General features: G+C 41.2%; 1 protein-coding gene across 7 annotated transcripts in view; it reads left to right on the forward strand.

The window, feature by feature from the left end:
- The window catches only part of FMN1 (formin 1), a 405,806-nt gene that overhangs the window by 363,046 nt on the left and 23,593 nt on the right, over positions 1 to 19,167 (forward strand). For all 7 annotated transcript variants that reach the window (XM_054700225.1, XM_054700237.1, XM_054700246.1 and 4 more), the window contains 2 exons: positions 1,307 to 1,358; positions 7,207 to 7,356. In XM_054700225.1, coding sequence (XP_054556200.1) covers positions 1,307 to 1,358; positions 7,207 to 7,356 — 202 coding nt within the window. The remainder of the gene's footprint in view (positions 1 to 1,306; positions 1,359 to 7,206; positions 7,357 to 19,167) is intronic.

Raw genomic sequence — 19,167 nt, forward strand, 5'->3', positions numbered from 1 at the left:
GGAGATCCCAGTGGCTGTGCTCAGTGTACTCCAGCTCCAGCGAGCTGGCCAGACAGGCTGGAGAGCAATGAGCGTAGGAAAGAGAAGTAGGGAGCAGACTTGCAGGGCCTCCTGGGACATTGTGAAGACTTGGGGGTTATGTCAAGTCTGATGGCTAGCCATTGGAAAGTTTTGAGCAGGGAAGTAACTGGATAAAATTTACATTTTAAAATCACTGATTAAACTAATAATATTCAGATACTGATATGTCATATGATAAGTCATGTTTTATTGATCATGTATTATGTACTAAGCACTTTTACATGTATTATCTTATTTCATTTTTATAACGACTGCATGATAGTGTCAGAGTGGCTATTCTCAAAGGAAAGATGAAGCAATAACTATGCAGTTGATCCTGAGTAACACACACACAGGTGGTGCGTGGCAAGAGTTTGGCTTACTAAAGGCGTGCTATTTGTTAAAATTCTTTACTACCTTTAATGGATTTTTACACTATGGGCCCTAGATATGACTATTTTTCTTCTCCAGTTCATTATCATCATTGTAGCCTTAAGTAAAAGGAATCTTAAGGTTCATATAGATTGTTACGGCCTGCCTGTTTTTCTTGACATCTTTAAAGTGTAAGAGTGATATGCAAAATATTATCTAGTAGTTAAAAATCAGAATATGTTGAAGAATCACCCCAAAATGAAATCTCCTAATTACATAGTTCCTAGAAAACAGAGGTTCTTAATCTGTAAGTCACTTCTATTGATTCCTTTAGTAATTGAAATTTTTTTTTTCAATGCGTTTAAAATTAAAATTATTCTAAGAACGGAGACCAGAGGCTTCCCCAGACCTCCAGAGGGGTACAGGGTATAGAGACAGTGTGTGCAGGGATTCTGATGAATTTATTTGAATCTGAGCAGAACTAGTACCAGGTTCATTGTATTGGGGGGGTGGGCAGTGTACTGAGCACAAGCCACAGCTCCAAAGGGGCCAGCAATAGCCATGGAGTCCATGGGTTATCAGTCTGGCCAGGACTGTTGCAGGTTATGGCTTATCCAGGTATAATTAGTATCACTTCCTTTCCATCTCAAAGTGCCCCACTGAGAAGAATGAACTACATAGTCATAGTTTTTGTCAAGAAAGTGTTGGTAGAGGGGGTGATGTGAGGGCTATGGCCAGATGCCAGATTGGGACTGCCAACCCCTTAATTTAGCCTTATTTTGATAACAAATGAGTGCAATCTGTGTGAGTAGATTATGCAACAGAGATGGTGGAAGAAAATACTGTCTTAATTAAAATTCTGTCTCTTTAACAGCCCAAAAAGAGCATAAGATGGAAGAAAGTCACTTGGAGAATGCCCAGAAAAGGTAAGCAGCTCTCACCTGGCCCACTTCTTCCATTGACTTGCCATATTTTTATGTTGTTATAATTAAGGACATTCACACTGATGTGTAATCATCACCATCATCTATCTCCAGAAATTTTCATCTTCTCCACATGAAACTCTAAACCGTTAACCCATAACTGTCCTCCTTCACCCAGACCCTTACCACTGCTACTCTACTTTTAGCTCTGTGACTTTGAATAACGTAGGAACCTCATAGACACAGAATCATACAGTATTTTTCCCTTCATGACTGGCTTCTTTCACTTAGCATGAAATCTGACCAGCCATTCTTTGGGCCCTATTTGTTCAGACTCTGCACTCATGAGCAGTGAGATTCTATCAGGAGCCAGAGTGAAAGCAGTGTAACAGGACATGGGAATATTTCCCCCAACAAGTGAGAATCATCCAGAAGTGACTCAGGTGCCTCCTGTGCATCCTGACACTTTTCCCATCTGTTTGGCTCTCCTCCATTACTCTGCTCCAGAACCACCTCACAGAAGTTGGGGACGTAGGATCCTTCTTAACACTACAACTAGATTAAACCAATTATTTCAATCATAATCTGAGAGACCTTCCTCAGCAACTAGAGGATATTATAAACAAGGGGCAAGGGGGGGGAAGGGACTGACCTCTACATGTGTCAAATTATTTCAGAAATTGGAAGAGAACTCAGAGGCCTTCTCTTTAACCACTCACCCTCTTCAGACCCCATCTTTGCTCTTTTCTCTTAATAGACACCAGAGTAGAACCATCGACCTGACCCAGTGGAGCCCAGCAGTCATGGGCTGTGATCCACTAGAGGGTTTTTCTTTATGTCAGTTGACCAGGTTAGTCAGCTTGGCCACCCACCCCCTTAGAAGGGTGAGTGGGACTATACTGAGGTGCTTGCCTCGTGTTCAGGGCAGGGAACTGAGATGAATATGGCTGGTACTGTTTCTTAGAGTACTAGAAATTAAAATAGGAGGTAGGGGCAGGAAACAGCAGAGAAGGAACAATGAGCCGTAGACTAAATGTGTAAGAAGAGGAGTCTCCTAGCTGTAAATTTAAAGAAAGATGAACAAACTCTAGAAACAAACCATTTCCCTTGCTTATACCCACAAGGTCCCAGTGTTCTGAAAGCCTGGAGCTGATGCCACTGTTCTGCCCTGACAGGCACCAACAGCTTCTCCTGTTTCGCGCTGTAATTGTCAATAAAATTAAAATGCAGATGGAAGTGAGGTTTGGGCAAATCTCGCATCTCCCTAAACCCAGACATGTTCTTGAATCTTATGATCATCCTCAGGTGATCATGTTTGCAATTGAATGGTTATATTTTTAGAGTTTGTGTCCCTCTCTGGACCTTACCCCTAGATGAAGTGACTCTTCCTCAGGGTGTAAAACCGGCGAGTCTGTGTTGTAGAATATTCAGATTGTAGCAAAGAGCCCATCAACAAGGACACGTGGGTGTTGGGCCAACAGAAATGCGGTTTCCAGGGTGGCTGACAAATTTCAAATACCACTTCAAGATTCTTGCTCAAGGAAAGGGGCCCACCTTAGAGAGGCCGAAGCTGCTGCTGTGCATTAGCTATGCCGAGGGGGGTCATAAATTTCAGTTGTCAGCATTTTCCGTGACTTTGTGGTGAAGGTAGTCTAGCTTTCATGTCATACATGAAATATGTTCGATCCCATCTTTAATGTAGAAACCACAGTTGTTTGGTTACACTCTTTAAGGAGGTTGGTGGTCAGTGTTGCAATATTTGTGTGAGATTTAGTAAATTCTTATGTTTTATTCTCAAGAGAAACAACTTACTCTGAGGCTAAGGAATATTTGCTTTTCCTAAGCAGTTTCTGAAGGCATGCATGTAAAACAATAAGTGCATGTGTTCCGCTTTGGCATCTCAACACTCTAAAAGTAAAACAGTTCACTTTGCTACAGGCTCTTTGATAGAATCATTGTCGGTCCTTTAAAAATGTTTAGTTGAATTAAAAAGATACAAATCAGACAAGGAATTATAGCAGAAGAAAGGGATGCAGGGACTAGGTTTGAGTAAAATTTTAAAAAAGCTTCATGAGACAAAACATTAGAAATCAGTCTTTTGAGAGTTGAAAATGATTTTAGTTATCTGCTGACAAATAGACATCTCAAAAAAGCGTGATTGTCCCTCTGTCTATTGGATAAGCATCTCCTGGTCTTTAAATACCAGCACTTTTCATGCCCAAATTTCAGAAAATTTTCACAAATTAGTCGTCTAGGAATTGAAATTGAATTTGAAGAGAGTTTTGCTTGGGGAGGACAATAGCTTGGACTGTATCAGATATTTGTAGGCTCACCATTTAGCTTTTAGTTTCTCCTTGAACAAAGGGATGACATGGACATGAAAATAGGGCACATCCTCAGAGCAACTTCATCTTTGTCAAGGCTGCCGAATACAAAGCTGCCTTCCTCCCGGACTCTGGAGGTTTTGGCTCTTCCAAAGAGGTTCACCTGCTTTCTGAGGTTCCAGAACACATAGGGGGAAAAATTAGGAAATTCAGCATTTCCTTTACTTTTTCACCCCCTTTGAGGCTTAACAAGGGGGGTGTCTCACAAATTGCCTGGGGATAGAGGTACACAGTTGGCTTCAATTTAGGGTTGGGATCGGTGAGGCCTGCAGGATGGAGACACAAGCTCTGTGGTAACTCACCACACAATACTCACTCTCCGAAACTGCAATATCTTGGCCTCACTGTCTGCATTCCAGATAACACTGGAGGTGTTGGGGTGATCCTTGAAGCACAACCACTGGTGTTTCTGTGCGCTTCACTCTATCCTGCAAAAAAATAGAAATACAATCTGTTCTTTCAAATACTTAATGTAAAAGACTGTCTCCATTAATGCACAAATGAACATGTTTCTGTGTAGAAGGTGATTATAGGAAGAGAGAAAAACAATGTGTTCTGCTGGAGATAATAGATGCGAGGCATGAGACAGTGTCTAAAGTAGAAACAAAAAGCGACTTTATTTCCTAAGTGCCTTGTTAGAGAGCAGGGGCATTAGAAGGGCAGAGCAAAAAAAGCATCTCACTGAGGGGCCTCCCTGGTGGCTCAAGGGGTTAAGTCGCAACACTTTGAAGCTATTCGCAGCCACCACAGTACGAGTTCCATCTCTGGCCAGCCAGGGAGCTACCCACATGGCGCAGCAGACATCCCCTGTCTTGCCTGCTGCTCCCCTCAGCAGTGCATTTCAGACCTGCCTGTTCTACTGCCCACTCTGTCTCTGGTGAACCCTCTCATTCCCCCGCCCCACACCTCTGGCCTGCACCCCAGCTCTTGTATGCATAAATAAATAAATGTATTTTTTTATAAAGTATCTCACTGAGAATCAAGGCACCTAGGTCGTAGCCCCAGCTCCACCAAAGAATAAGGTCATTCAGGCTTTCCAGGCTCTGTTTTCTCATCTGTCAAATGAGAACACTGGATGAATTGATCTGTAAATCCCTTCTAATTCTAAATCCCCTTAATGCTATAAGAAATTCATGGTCTGTACTTATAAGTTACATATCTCTCTACTTCTATATTACCACACTACAATCAATATAATTTTCATTTTGAATAAAATAAATATATATATACCATGATGTATACATTTGGTTTTATCGGCATTTTGACTACCACAGAACCAGGAGTCATGTCTGAGGAGGAAATGGACATGGCTGGATAAAGAAAATGTGGTAAAAATACTCAGTGGAATACTACTCAGCTATTAAAAAACAGACAAAACCTTGCCATTTGCAACAACATGGATGGGACTGTAAGGCACTATGTCAAGTTAAAATAGTCAAAAATAGACAAATGCCAGATGATTTTCTTCATATGTGGAATATAAGGAAACAAAGCAAAGAAATAGACAAAACTAAACCAAAATACACCCTTGATTGCAGAATTGAGGCTACTAGAAGGGGACAATAGAGTGGAGAGTAAAGGGGGTAGGGAGCCCAGAGGTCTATGGTGGAGGAATGTGGGTTACTTTGTGGGGTGGAAGTGGTGTGGTGGCACAAATCTAAAAAGGTGTGAACCTATACCCCTAAATTATATAGAGTGTTGTCAAGCAACAGTATCTCAATGAAAAATGATACAATTTTTTAAAAAGGAAAAGAAAATAGACACTGCTTCCTCCGCCACCCCCATTGCTGGTTTGCTCCAAAATATGTATGTTTAGAATTATAAGAGAGTCCCTTAAGAAATTACTGCAGTTATTGCCTTTCTCCACTTATGCACTTTCAGTCTTTAATAACTGGGAGCCAAAATTCCCTAACCAGTAGTTTTAATTTGCATTAAAAACAGATTTATTATTTACAGAAGCACAAAGAATTTATGGGACTCAGAGCTGCAGCTCCAGCTTGGATCTCGCCTAATCATAGCCATGGAATCAATTAACAGTTCATCTGTGAAATGTGATAAAATCTTATGAGATACATATTGCCCAATAACTGAGAACGAGATGAAAGTGTGCTCCGTAATAGTAATGGGACTTCAGGGTTTTACAATCGCCATTGAATAGAGTTCCATTAGGAACTCAGTATTCAGGATGGTCACAAAAACTCACTGTGTCTGAACAGATGATAGTATTGTGTAATAAACCTGGCCAGCCATTCCTGCTTTGATTAGTTTCCAACACCCTAGAAAAGGGGACCATTTATTTATGTGTTCTTGCTCATGGCAAATGAGCTTGTGAGAGTTGAGGTGGGTAGGGGGTGTGGGGGTAGATTGAATGCAGAGCTATAAATTGCTGCAAAGCTAGTGCCTCCAAGAAGGGCTGCTTGGGAGGCCCTGGGAGCCTGGTGTACTTGGGGACCTCCTTGGGGTAGGTCAGGCGTCCTCAGTGATATCTGGGAATCTTCTTGGGACAACCTGGGTTGTTTTCCGACCAAATTGGCGAGCCTATTTTAAGATCAGAGATGGTGTTTCATCCAAACCTTTCTGTGCCCTCAATTATATCTATTTTTGTGCATTGGTGATTTGTATTCCTGTATCATGTAGTCTAAATCTTTTATTTTACCCTTGAGAAAATAGGGAGTCCATGCGGGGTGGTTGACCCAAGATTGCAAACTCAGTAGATGCCTGAAGAAGGATAGAAGAATCTCTTGATTTTCCATGAAACACTCAACAGATGGGATCAACAGATCCCATGCAACAGATCCCTGGTGGGTTGTCTTGCTGACAATGCTGCAGAGTCATGTCATCAGCATTCCCTGTGACCATGACACAGAAAATGAAAAGCAAGTAGACCTCCCTGGTGGTGCAGGCGGTTTAGCGCAGCGCTGTGAAGCTGTCCGCAGCTTCTGCAGCACAGCTTCGATCCCGGCCGGCCGGCGAGGGTTGCACATGGCGCGGCAGACCTCTCCTGTCTCGCCCACTGCTCCCCTCAGCAGTGTATTTGGTCAGTCTGCCTGTTCTGTTCCCCGCTCTGTCTCTGGTGAATCCTCTCACCCTCCCACGCATCTGGCCTGTACCCCAGCTCCTGTATAAATAAAAAAATCTTTAAAAAATAAAAATGAAAAGCAAGTTATAGATTTGAGATAAAGAACACATCCAAACAACCTCACCTCCACCTGTTTCCGCCTCTGGAATTATACATGCTGGTTGTAGAGAGATGAGCTGTATCCAGAAGTATCCCTAGTCAAGTTGAATTTCTTGAGTTGGGTTTGAGCAAATAGATTTCCTGAGGCTGAGGATAAACCACTGGCTTCTGAAGCTGGGATTGTCAGAGACGTGAGAAACTGCCCCCAGTGCCTCTCTCCTCACCTGGATGGGTTTTGGTGTTAACAGTTGTCTCACTTCTGTTCAACTTTTTTCCCCTACCTATGCAGTTTTGAAGCAACAGTAGGCTATTTTGGGATGAAGCCAAAGTCTGGTGAGAAGGAGATCACTCCCAACTACGTGTTTATGGTGTGGTACGAGTTCTGCAGTGACTTCAAGACGATTTGGAAACGGGAGAGTAAAAGCATATCTAAAGAAAGGTAAGCTTCTGATAGAGTCGTAAGTGCCCCCTCCAGGCCTCTAGGAAATGCCTTCTCACACCTAACCAAGTGCGCCCATTTCCACGTGTCAGTGTTTCAGGTGGAGAGGACCTTGAGGAAGGATATTTGCCTGGGGGTTCAAGGGGAGACTCTGGGGGAGGCTTGCTGTCCACACAAGCAGATACACTCACGTGATTTGATAAGTTACACTTTCTTAACCCCTTCCAATTACTAGCTAGTAAATGAAAGGGGAGCTGTGCTAATTTGCAACAGATTGCTTCTCTGTGTGTTTTCATGTTGGCCCAGGCTAAATGAGGCCGCCTTGCTGCCGCAGACAGTACAGACAAATAAAAGTGAATGCTTTTCCCATTAATATACTGAACTTGCATCAAAGGGAAATCTCTACGACTCGGGCCACACTTAACACAGTGTTGAAGCCCCGCTCTGGATTTACAGCGCCACTTCTGACTCCCCGTATCCTGCTGAGGACATCAAACTGCTTGCCGCTAGGCCTCATTGCAGCCTCCTGATTTTATTAGTTGGGGGTAGAAGAAAACTCTGGGCTCTGATTGGGGAGGGGGGAGATCATTCTCCTTAGCAAGAGGCTGAATTTGCCCTGTTGATCAGGAAAAAAAAAGCGTTTGTGCTCTATTGCTGTTTTGATCAGGTTGCCACTGTCTACAAAATGTATCGTGGGTTTCAACTTCGAGCAGGTCTTGCCACTTCTTGTGCAGAACAGATGTTGGAGAGTGTCATTCAAAGTGGACTAGAAGGATACAGAGAATTCTACAAATTAAGGGAAATGATTTATTTAATATCTACATTTTACTAAACATTGAGAACTGAAATTCCTTAATTCAATATTTTCACCCTTTTCTTTGTAGCTAGAGAAAAGGTATGTATGTAATATATTGACATGCACACCGACCCCAAGAAGCTTCCCCTATATTCCTGAATATTTTCTAATTTTTCTAAGGACTAAATAGTTTCTCAAGGAATTTTTTTTTCCCCAAAACCTGCTTTCTTTCTAAGATAATCAAAGACCTTCTAAAAATGTGTATCAGCACATCTTTTCACCATTGTCTCTTCTGGAGCGAGGGTAATGAAGTGGGTCTATCCATTTTATAGCTACACAGAAGCGGGAAATATTAAGTGGCATTGATAAGAAAATAGATTGTTGATAATACCATGAAAAAATTCCTAGAACTCTTGACACCCAATTGTTGCTCTTGCTCAGCAATCTCTTAGATAGCCCTTTAAGCTGAAATAAGCTTTTGTGCAATGTATTCTGTGTTTCGTGAGCCCCTTAAAGAAGCAAGAGAGCCGGCTCCTCTCCCTCTGACTGGGCTGCAGCTGCCCTCTGGCCCTCCTCAGCCCTCCACATCCACACCTGACCGGGCACATGCAGCAGCGGGTCCTGAATGCCCAGCGCTTGCTTCAGGTTTTACACCTCAGGTTCTACGCAGAGTCCTTAGTGAATTTGTCCTTGTAGTTGGAGCCCTCAGAAAAAAACCCACCCCCCAAAAAAAAACCAGCAGAGAGTAATTTATCACTTTTCTTTTGAATAATTTCCTTTCTCAGTACCAAGCTGTATTCCAAATGCAGGAGATTTCCCCTGTCCGGGAAGTTAGGCCAAACTGGCTGCAGCTCTGTGGCAGTGATGTATCCATCCGTCCCTCAGAATGACTCTCCTAGGATTTTTAGCCATAGACATTTAAAGAGTTGCTTCCTGGGTGCAGCTGGTGAATTGCCTGCTTCACACTCTGTAAACCAACACCTTCCAGGGGTCATGACTTCACAGACTCCTTTTAGCTCTCCTCGTCCAGCAATTCCAGAGGTCTCTTCATTCCAGCCGTTCTTTGCGAGATGGATCACCAAGGTTTCCAACCTAAAACAACATCTCTGAACGTTAATGACGGCTAATAAAATATTTTCGGAAGCAGTTTGTTTACAAAAATCACTTTGTTAAGACGTGTTGGCACATCATGTTTATTACTGCTCATCCAGTTAAGCAGACTGATGAATATCCAGGGTTTTCTTGTGAAATAGAGATTTTTTTAAATTGTCTTCGATCTGCAAAGGCTTTTAGCTTTAATTGTTGTAATCACACATGTGTTACAGGAAAGCAAATTAGCTTGGTTAGTTTTATTACAATTAAATGAGAAATAGGATTGCTTTGTTCTGACACCTATTTGGTCTTGTTTCATAGTATCATTTTTGTTTTATTATACTCTTCCTGGATATCCAATAAAATCCAACAACATTGAATGTCCGGATATTATACACAAAAACAATATAATTCACAACAAAAAGAAAGTCTGATCGTTTATAATTATTAGAGGGGAAAAAAGCTATAGTTTGGGATCCCATCTGAAGAGATTTCATTCACTTGACTTAGATATATTTGAAGGCCAGCTGAAACCTCAACAATCATGGTGGAAAATTCGGGCTCAGTAATAGTATTTTCAAAGGGATAGATTCACTTCCAAATGAAGTGGTGAATACTACTTTCGGCCCCTTGAAGTCAATTTTAGGTGGTAGGGAATATTTACTTCTTGTTCTGCTTAGCATGGTTTCCTTGAATATGCATTGACTTGATGCGAGTTGTGATGGATGTGACTCCACAACAGGGAGCCGGGAGCCATCTCTGACCTCCCAGATAACTGTGTAAAAGCCCCACGTCTATGTTCCTCATGTGCAAGTGATAACCCCTATCATTAGGGTGCTGTCGGGGTACAATTCCGCATTTGAATAGAAGAGATCTAGTATTTCACTGGAGATATGGTTGACCTGCAGATTAACTCTGCCAGTAGAAGAGCAAGCTACTCTAGGATGGTAAATTAATGGCATTAAATGTTGCTTGGCACTGAAGCCATTATTAGGCAAAATAGCAAGGTTACGTGTCCAGGTACAAATTCCAAATGCCCTCTCCCTCAACCTTCACTCTATATCCCCACACCCCTCAGTCCTCACACAGCCCTTGGTGCTAGAAGTCATCTTCCAGTAAAATGTACCGGCTCTTCTCTTACCCCTTCTGAGTACAGGTAGTGTCCAAGAGTGGAGAAAAGTTCTTTAGGTAGAGTTGAAACTAGCATTTTTACTCCATTAATGTACTGTGTGACTGTTACCTGGGGGCCTCAATTGTCACATCTGAATAAGGTGTATTTGGTAGTAGCAGGAACTAAATGTTCACCCTGACCTGGTTTGAAAATCTCTGTGAATGTAGAAATTACTTTTTTTTTAAATATTCTGAGAAACTGTGTGTTTCATGTCTGAGATAATGCTCCTCACCTTCGCTCTTCAACTCATTGGAGACTCTCTTAGGAGACCTAGCAAGCCAAGGACTGATGGTGAGTGGGGGAAAGAGCTGGGGATGGAGAGAAATCTCATTGCCCTCATGGACTTGGCCCTGGACTCCAGTTCTTTCCCTAGAATACTAATTTTGGTTTTGACCATCACAATTTTTTTCTTACATCATTGTTATTTTTGCACAATATCTGATTTCTCCCCTCAGGTGTAGTCACCACAATCTCCCATCACCACATCCCCCAAGTTTTTTAACTGAACATAGTCGCTTGTACCCTTCCCTCCCCTGTTTTGCCCCCCTCTCCTGCTGTATGTCTCGGATCTATAATTTGCCCGCTAGTTTTGTCTTTTCTTTTTTTCTGACCCATTGTTTGGTTTCCCTACATTCCTCCTGTAAGTGAAACCATCCAATATTTTTCTTTTTCCTTCTGATATTTTGCTGAGCATGATCCCTTCCAGCTCCATCCATGCTGCTGCAAACGGCATGAGTTTATCTTTTGTGATCGCTGAGTAATATTCCATTGTGTATATATGCCACATAAGATCACAATTTTTCAGCGGACGTGTACACACACATATATTTTTTGCTGTTCATCTGCAACCAACATTGCATTTCGTGGTTTATTATGGATCATCAAGATTTTTGGGGGGTCAATTCACATGTATCTTAATGCATTCTTTGTACCAGACACTGTTCTGTAGCTAACAAAAATCGTATGTCTCTTTCACTTCAATTTTACCCATCCATGTTCTTTTGTATTCATTCCTTTTGGTATTAAAATATTGAATGAATCTTGTAACACACATTTCCTGTGTGTTTAACACACATTTCTGTGTGTACAAGATTCCTGTTATAAGATTTCCTGTTAAATCAACAGACAATCCAAGTATGTTCCTAATTGCAAGAAAGCAACCTAGTTTTTGCTGCTATTTTGTTGACTATTCTTATTTTCTGCATTTGCTTTTCTTTCCTTTTGTTGATGGATGTACCATTGGTTCATAATACTATATATAACTTTTAGAATACAGCTTCACACCTCAATATGTGTATATCCCACACCATTGCCCCAACCAAAGTTCTACCATTGTTCACCACTATCCAAATAACTTCCCTACTCATTCCTCCTACCCCTGTCACTTCCCCTCTGGTAACCACCATCTCGTTGACAGAAACTAAGGTTTGTTTTTGTTTTACTTACTTTCTTTGCTTCTTTATATTGTACATATTCATAAAATGATCCCTTATTTATCTTTCACCTTCTGACTTATTTCACCAAGCGTAATATGTCAAGTTCTATCCGTGGTGTTGCAAAAGATGAGATTTCAGCTCTTTTTCTAGTTAAATAATAGTCCATTCTCTATATATACCACATTTTCTGTGTTTATTTACCTGTCAGTGCACCCTTAGGTTGTTTTCATGTCTTGGCTGCTGGGAACAATGCTGTGGTGTATAGAGGGTTGCATATATCTTTTTCAATCAATATTTTCATATTCTTTGGGTCTTTTTTTGTTTATTTGTTCTGTTTAATTACGATGGAATAGAGGACGCTTCCTTACAAAATGTTCCACCATTTAGAATATCTTAAGACTGCTCCCCACATGTGCCCACACATGCATACATATAAGCCACAAACCACCCACAAAATGAGCTCTGAATTTGCAAAAGGTAAAGAAATCCCAGAGGAGTCATGTCTCCAGGAATAAAGTCTTGGAAAATCATTCATTGTGAGCCAAAGCAAACTTTAAAAGTGCCATTTAAAAAACCCATAATGGGTATGTAATGAGTGAATAAGGAGTTGGGTGAATTTTATGCGAAATGCAAATAAGAAATTTCATTATTCACATAGCTATAATTTACACCATGGGGAAATGGATGGTTTGGTGTTTTTTTGTGTTTTTATTGTTTTGTTTTGTTTTTTTAGTTAACAGAGTTTGTAAGTGGAACTATTATGGTTAATTATGCAACTACCATACCCTTAACAGCAGATAGATCAGAACTGTTGTGGGGTTATCCCAAAACTGTTCTCAGAGCTCCCCACTGCTCAGGTCACTTTAGGACCAGGATTTGGGGACCTAGAGAGGCCACCACTCAACCCACAAAGGAGCCATTGATTGCAGTGTAGACATTGCAGGAATTTCTCTCTTTATATTTAAAGTTATTACTGGAAAAAGTCCCATAAACTAAAATTTTTATTATTGAATTCTGCTTTCCTACTGATATACATACACAATCATTCAGTAAGTTCTAACAAATTAGCTTTTTTTCCCCTATCCCTTTGTTATGTGGCTGTTTTGTATACACTTAACTGCTGAGAAGCTTCATATCTACAAGGACTCCTTTAATAGTGGAAATAATCACTTCCTAATTAATTGGCAAAACTTTGAATTATCCTAAGTCACATTTGTAGGTACTTCTGTACAAATATACAAATGTCCCAAAGTGCTATCTTAAAAACAGAACTATCATAATCATAAAGTATAAACCTATTTTCCAAGCAATAAATTTACAGTTTAGCAAAATTAAACATATCTTGCGAACAAGGAAGAGGATTAATAAACTTCTCTGGCATTCTTTCCTCTACAAATGATCCTTTCATCTATTTGCTTTCCCTTCTAACTTTTTTTTAAGATTTATTTTATTTATTTATGCATACAAGAGCTGAGGTGTAGGCTAGAGGATGGGGGGTGGGGGCAGTGAAAGGGTTCACTAGAGGGAGTGGGGAGCAGAACAGGCAGATTGACTGAAATACACTGCTGAGGGGAGCAGCGGGCGAGGCAGGAGAGGTCTGCTGCGCCATGTGGGTCAGCTCCCTGGCTGGGGATTGAACTCGTGCTGCAGTGGCTGCTGATAGCTTCATAGTGCTGCGACTTAACCTTGAGCCACCAGAGAGGCCCTTTTCTGTATCACTAAGGATAAAACCTCATCTGCCATAATGAAGCCCAAAATAACTACTGCTTAAACAAGAAATGTTCTTTTACTCTTCTATAGCAACCCAACTGCAAGTTATTTAGCTATCAGGGCCCCTGGTTCCTTCTCTTTTGTGGCAGTCAATCATTCACGTTACAATGCTGAAGTTAGCTGGTATCATATCCATGACCACGCCTGCTGAGTTCCAGCCAGTGGACAGGGGAGGCCCAGAGGGCCTCTGTTTCCTTTTAGGATGCGACCTGGGGTATGTACCTCTTCTCTGGGTAAAGCTTAGGCTCTTGGCCATATTCAGGGCAGACCAGGAAATGCAGGCTTACCTGGGGGCCTGTGCGCAGCTGAGACTCATGGATTCCATTACTGAAGGGAATGGAAAAAATGAATGTTGAGGCCATCAGTAGACTTAGCTACATTTCCTAACTGCGAAATCAAATCACTCTTAACTCCTTGCCTCCCACTAGCTTTCACATCAATGACAGTTTCTTCTGTCTTAAAAACCCTTCTTGCTCTGGTAGTGTTCTGGGTCTCTTTTTGTAAAGATGACCTGTCTTCCATTTCCTTTGCTAGTCCCTCTTTTTCTTCTATCCCTTAAGTCTGGATCTTCCCCAAGGTTCAGATCTGTTTTTACCCTGTATTCTCTCCTTAGATAGCTTCAAATTTCTTATAACTTCACTTATCACGTCTTTATCAAAGCTTCTCAAATCTTCTTACTGCAGCCAACCCCTTTTCTAGTCTTGGACCTGAGCTCCTAGTGCACACTAAACATTCCCACAGGCTGCCCAACCTTCATCTGCACTTCAGTGTGTCCCAGGCAGGACGTACTGTATCTCCACTGCGGCCTACAGCTCTCAGTTCCCTAGCTCTCAGCTGCACTGCTGTCCATCCTCCCCTTGAAAGTAAAAGGAGGCTGGAAATCAGAGTCATCTTTAATGCTACAAGTTTCATCTTCTCTCAACTGCTGACAGCCCAGTTTTCCTTCCACAGTGGTTATTTTTCTTTACCCTCTTTCATAGTAGCTCTGTCCTACTTCAGGACTTCTCCCACCTGCTTTATTAAGACATTCTTCTAACACCTGTCTCTGCCTATATGTTTTCTGTTTCCTCTTTAATGTCTCTCTTTTTTTTTAAGATTTATTTATTTATGCATACATGAACTGGGGTACAGGCCAGAGTTGGGGTGGTGGTGAGAGGATTCACCAGAGACGGAGTGGGGAGCAGAACAGGTGGATCTGCTGAAATACACAGCTGAGGGGAGCAGTGGGCGAGACGGAGAGGTCTGCTGCACCATGTGGGTAGCTCCCTGATGTCAGTAGCTCCCTGGCCAGCCGGGAATCAAACACATGCTGCAGAGGCTGCGGACAGCTTCACAGTGCTGTGCTCAACCCCCTGCACCACCAGGGAGGCCCCTCTTTAATGTGTCCTAACATTGCATTCCATCATCTTGCTAAAACAGAAGTTAGATCACATCTATTTCTTTAAACATATTCTGCTGATTTCTGTTACTAATGAAATAAAAGGAAGATAAATAGCCGTGATTAGTGTTCACATGCATAAGCTTATTGGATCCTTATTACAGCCCCTTAGATAGCCTCAGTTTTCTTATAACTTCGCTTATCACATCTTTATCAAAGCTTCTCAAATCTTCTTACTGCATTCAACCCCTTTTCTAGTCTTGGACCCAAGCTCCTAGTGCACACTAAACATTCCCACAGGCTGCCCAACCTTCATCTGCACTTCAGTGCAGATAAGCACGGGACAGAGTAAGTGAATTGCCACTGACAAATTTTCACTAGTAAACAACGCGTGGGATAAGGACCTCAGTTGTAGTTGACACTAAAGCTTGAGCTCTTTCGGGTATTGCATCTTCTTTCCAAAATGAGAGGATGAACCTCCAAAAGTATGCCCCTTCCTCACTTCCAGCCTCATTTCCCACATCCTCATCCCCTAGCATCACCATGATAACCCCACCTCTACAGTCACGCCTTATGTTCTCATTGGACAATTTCTTTCTTGTTATTACTACTTTTATAAGGGAGCAGCAATTATTTTTTTCCATTTTTATTGAAAATCACTGAAACCACAATAAAAGTGTAAGTCATGCAGCATGATGGCCTGGTTTACGTGTGTTGTGAAAGGACACCACCATAGGTTCAGCTACCATCCACCTCATGTAATTTGATAAACAGAAAGGAAAACAGTAAATAAATAAAAATTCCCCTCTGATGAGACTCTTAAGATTTACTTTCTTCACAACTTTCCTCTATATTATACAACAGAGTTAGCTATAGCCATCATGCACATTACATCCCTAGTATTTATTTATCTTAAAACTGGAAGTTTATACCTTTTAACCACCAACATCCAGTCTCCCACTACCCACCCTTTGCCTGTAGTAACCCAAGCCTAATGTCTTTTTCTATGAGTTTGGGGCTTTTGGTTTTTCTTGGTTTTAGATTTTACATGTAAGTGTGATGATACAGTGTCTTTCTTTTTTTATTTCACTTAGCATAATGCCTTCTAGGCTCATCCATGTTGTTACAAAAGGTTAAGATTTCTTCATTCTTTATGGCTGAATAGTATTCCTGTGTGTGTGTGTGTGTGTGTGTGTGTGTGTATCACAATTTTTTTATTCATCTGTCAATGGACTCTTAGTTCATGTCTGTCATGGCTATTGTAAATAATGTTGCTATTAAATGAAGTAGAGAAGGGGAGTATAGCTCTATTTTTTAGTTCATTTTCTTTTCCTTTAGATATATTCCCAGAAGTAGACTGCTGGATCTTGTGGTTTTAATATTTTAGCTTTGGGGGCTCCTCCATATTGTTTTTTCATAGAAGCTGCTACAAATTCACATTCCCACCAGCAATGCCCCTGGGCTCCTTTTTCTTTTCATGTGTTATCTCTGGAGTTTTTGATCACAGCCATTTCAACAAATCTGTGACTTTTCATTGTGATTTTAATTTTATTTTTCTAGTAACTGTGTCTCATTGGATACTTTCTTTGCATTGTATTGTTGATTATTTCCTGCTGGTCAAAATACAGTCACTGCCTAAGTATGATCTCTAAAGCCACCCCTTTAGAAATTTTCTGAAATGCCCCTGAGTAGAACTCTCTCTTCCTCTGGTTTCTGACAGCATGTTTTCCTTACCATCCTTCAACACTTAATTTGCTCCAACTTCTTGTTTTAGCAGTTTATGTGTCCTTCCCCGCCTCTAGGACATGAACCCATTTCTTGCTCTATCTTCCATGGTCCATTCTCAAGCACAGTGCCTGATAATTGTTTATTGATGTAGAAAGGACTTCAAAACACAACATAAAATGATGTTAAGTGAGTGATGAAGCTCCTGGATGGTTTAAGAGATTGAAGGAGGAAATGACCCCAGAGAAATGTGGAGGCCAGGGAGGACTTTGAGGAAGATGTTTAGTCATAAATAGGATCACCCTCAACAGAAAATTGTAGATGAGATTCAGAAGACAGTGAGGAAATGTTGGACATCAGCTAGTGTTAGTTCTGGCAGGTCTTCCAAATTGCCTGGAGAGCTTCATAAAAAAGTAAAAAGATCTACTGACTCATGAATCCAGAAAGTGGGACCCAGGGATCTGCAGTTTTAGAAAACTCCCCCGAGAGAAGCTAAAACAAGAACATATTTTGTGTTTGATTTCCCCCATAAATTTCTTGCCTTACTCATCCCTTGCTTAAATAGAGCAGGTAAGCTTTGGGGGTTAAAAAAAGAGGACCGCTCCTCGGTGATTTTTAATGCTATTCAGCCATGTTTAAAAACTGATAGATTTGTTTGATCTGGAAGGTCTCTTCCAACTTTGATTTCTTGCGATTTTAGGTAGGAAAGTGAGCTGAGCATTGACAGAGAGGAAGAATTTAGCTACTTGAAGAAGGAAGGTATAAGGCAAAGGCCTGGACTGGGAAACACAACACACACGGAGAGGAATCACGTAGTGTGATTCCAGGGCCAAACGATCTGCCATCTTTTCCATCCTTCTCTGAGTAGGCCTGGTCCATACCAGTCTTTCCTGTATTTGCATGCCTATCATATAAATTTGAAGCACTGGGTCAGTTTTATTTAAATAATTTAAAAATATCTCAGTGATTTTAAAATATCATTAGGTCTTAAGTGCCTTACAAGCAATGGGACCCTATGCTGGAATATTTTTTTTTTTTATTTTTATATTCCCCATACAATTCAACCCTCTTATTTTGACCCCAATCCCTCCTTTCCCTGCCCCCCACCCTCCATAGAGTGTCTCTGGTTCATAGTTTTTTGTTGATTTTGATTTTCACTTTCTTATAGTTATTCATTTTCCTGGTCCCTTATTTAAGTTTTCTAGATTCCTGCTATGAGTGAGACCATCCGGTATTTTTCTTTTTCTTTCTGGCTTATTTCGCTGAGCATGATCCCTTCCACTATGCTGGAAAATTTTAATCTAGTGATCACACACTGCCTCTTCATAAAGTTTCCCCTAATCTCTCTGGGCTCTGTTTTCTCCAGAATTTGGAGGGTTTACTGTTTTCAGCATTGGGTGCTTTCTTTTTCACTCATTTAGTTATAGACTTTTTCTCTGTTAACTAAATTGTAAGCCCTAGTAGCCAAAGGCAGTATCTCCTTAGTTTTCTTTCTAGCATCTTGTTTTTCCTTACATGTCATAGGTGCTCATTTAATATTTGTTGAACAAATAAGTTTATTATAGAATTTTCTGTCTGCTCCTGATAGACATCTTTATTTGGATTTTGGTGGTATAGGTCCCCAAGTACATTCCAGGTGGGTTGCTTTTGCCCAGGCCTCCAAACCTCTTCGTAGTTTTGTTAAATAGACATGTTCAGAACAAGAAAGATTAGTTAATGAGGCAAAACAATCACCTTCTCTGTTCTTGGCCATATTACTTTCAATTTATTTTTTTAAAAAGAGCTAGAAAAATACAAGGAAGTGAAGATTCTTGGGATTCATGACTCTGCCAAGCCTAAAACCTCTTTGGAGCGCAAGTAAGAACCTTGGAGAGTATCTGTCCACACTCTATTTCCCTAGCTTGGCAGACTTCAGTGGAAACCCAAAGTAAGTCTCCTTCATTCAGCTAGAATATTTCTGAATTGCTTATCTGTGGGACTCCTGACAGCTCCTGCCTTGGGCATAGAATAGATGGAAGAGGGGGCTGCCCGGATCATGTGATTTGAGGGGCGCCAGAGAGGCTGCCTGCTCCATACACTCTCCTGTTTCCTTACCATTTTTATTTTAGCCACCCGAGCAAACAATTGATCACTTTTGGTTTTTGGTGAAACTCAGTAGGTGGTACAGGTTTCAAAACCATAAACAGGGGAGTTAGGGTCTACAAGCACATGCATGTCTTCATTGTCAGGATTGGAAAGGTTTTCCTAAGACTCACTGTGCATTGCAATTAAATGTGCAGATTTATGACACGGGGCCGGCTTCAGTTTCCAAGCTGTCTCCCAGACACCTCTCCCTGAACAGGGAAATGCAATGCTGTTACCTTTCACTCTGCACCTAAATCACTGGGGTGGCTTAGGGTGTTTCGTCTACCAAGTGCAGAGTGATAGGCTTTAACTGATCATG

Source organism: Talpa occidentalis, unplaced genomic scaffold, assembly GCF_014898055.3.
Source record: "Talpa occidentalis isolate TD23 unplaced genomic scaffold, MPIMG_talOcc4v2.1 talOcc4.11, whole genome shotgun sequence".
NCBI lineage: Eukaryota > Metazoa > Chordata > Mammalia > Eulipotyphla > Talpidae > Talpa > Talpa occidentalis.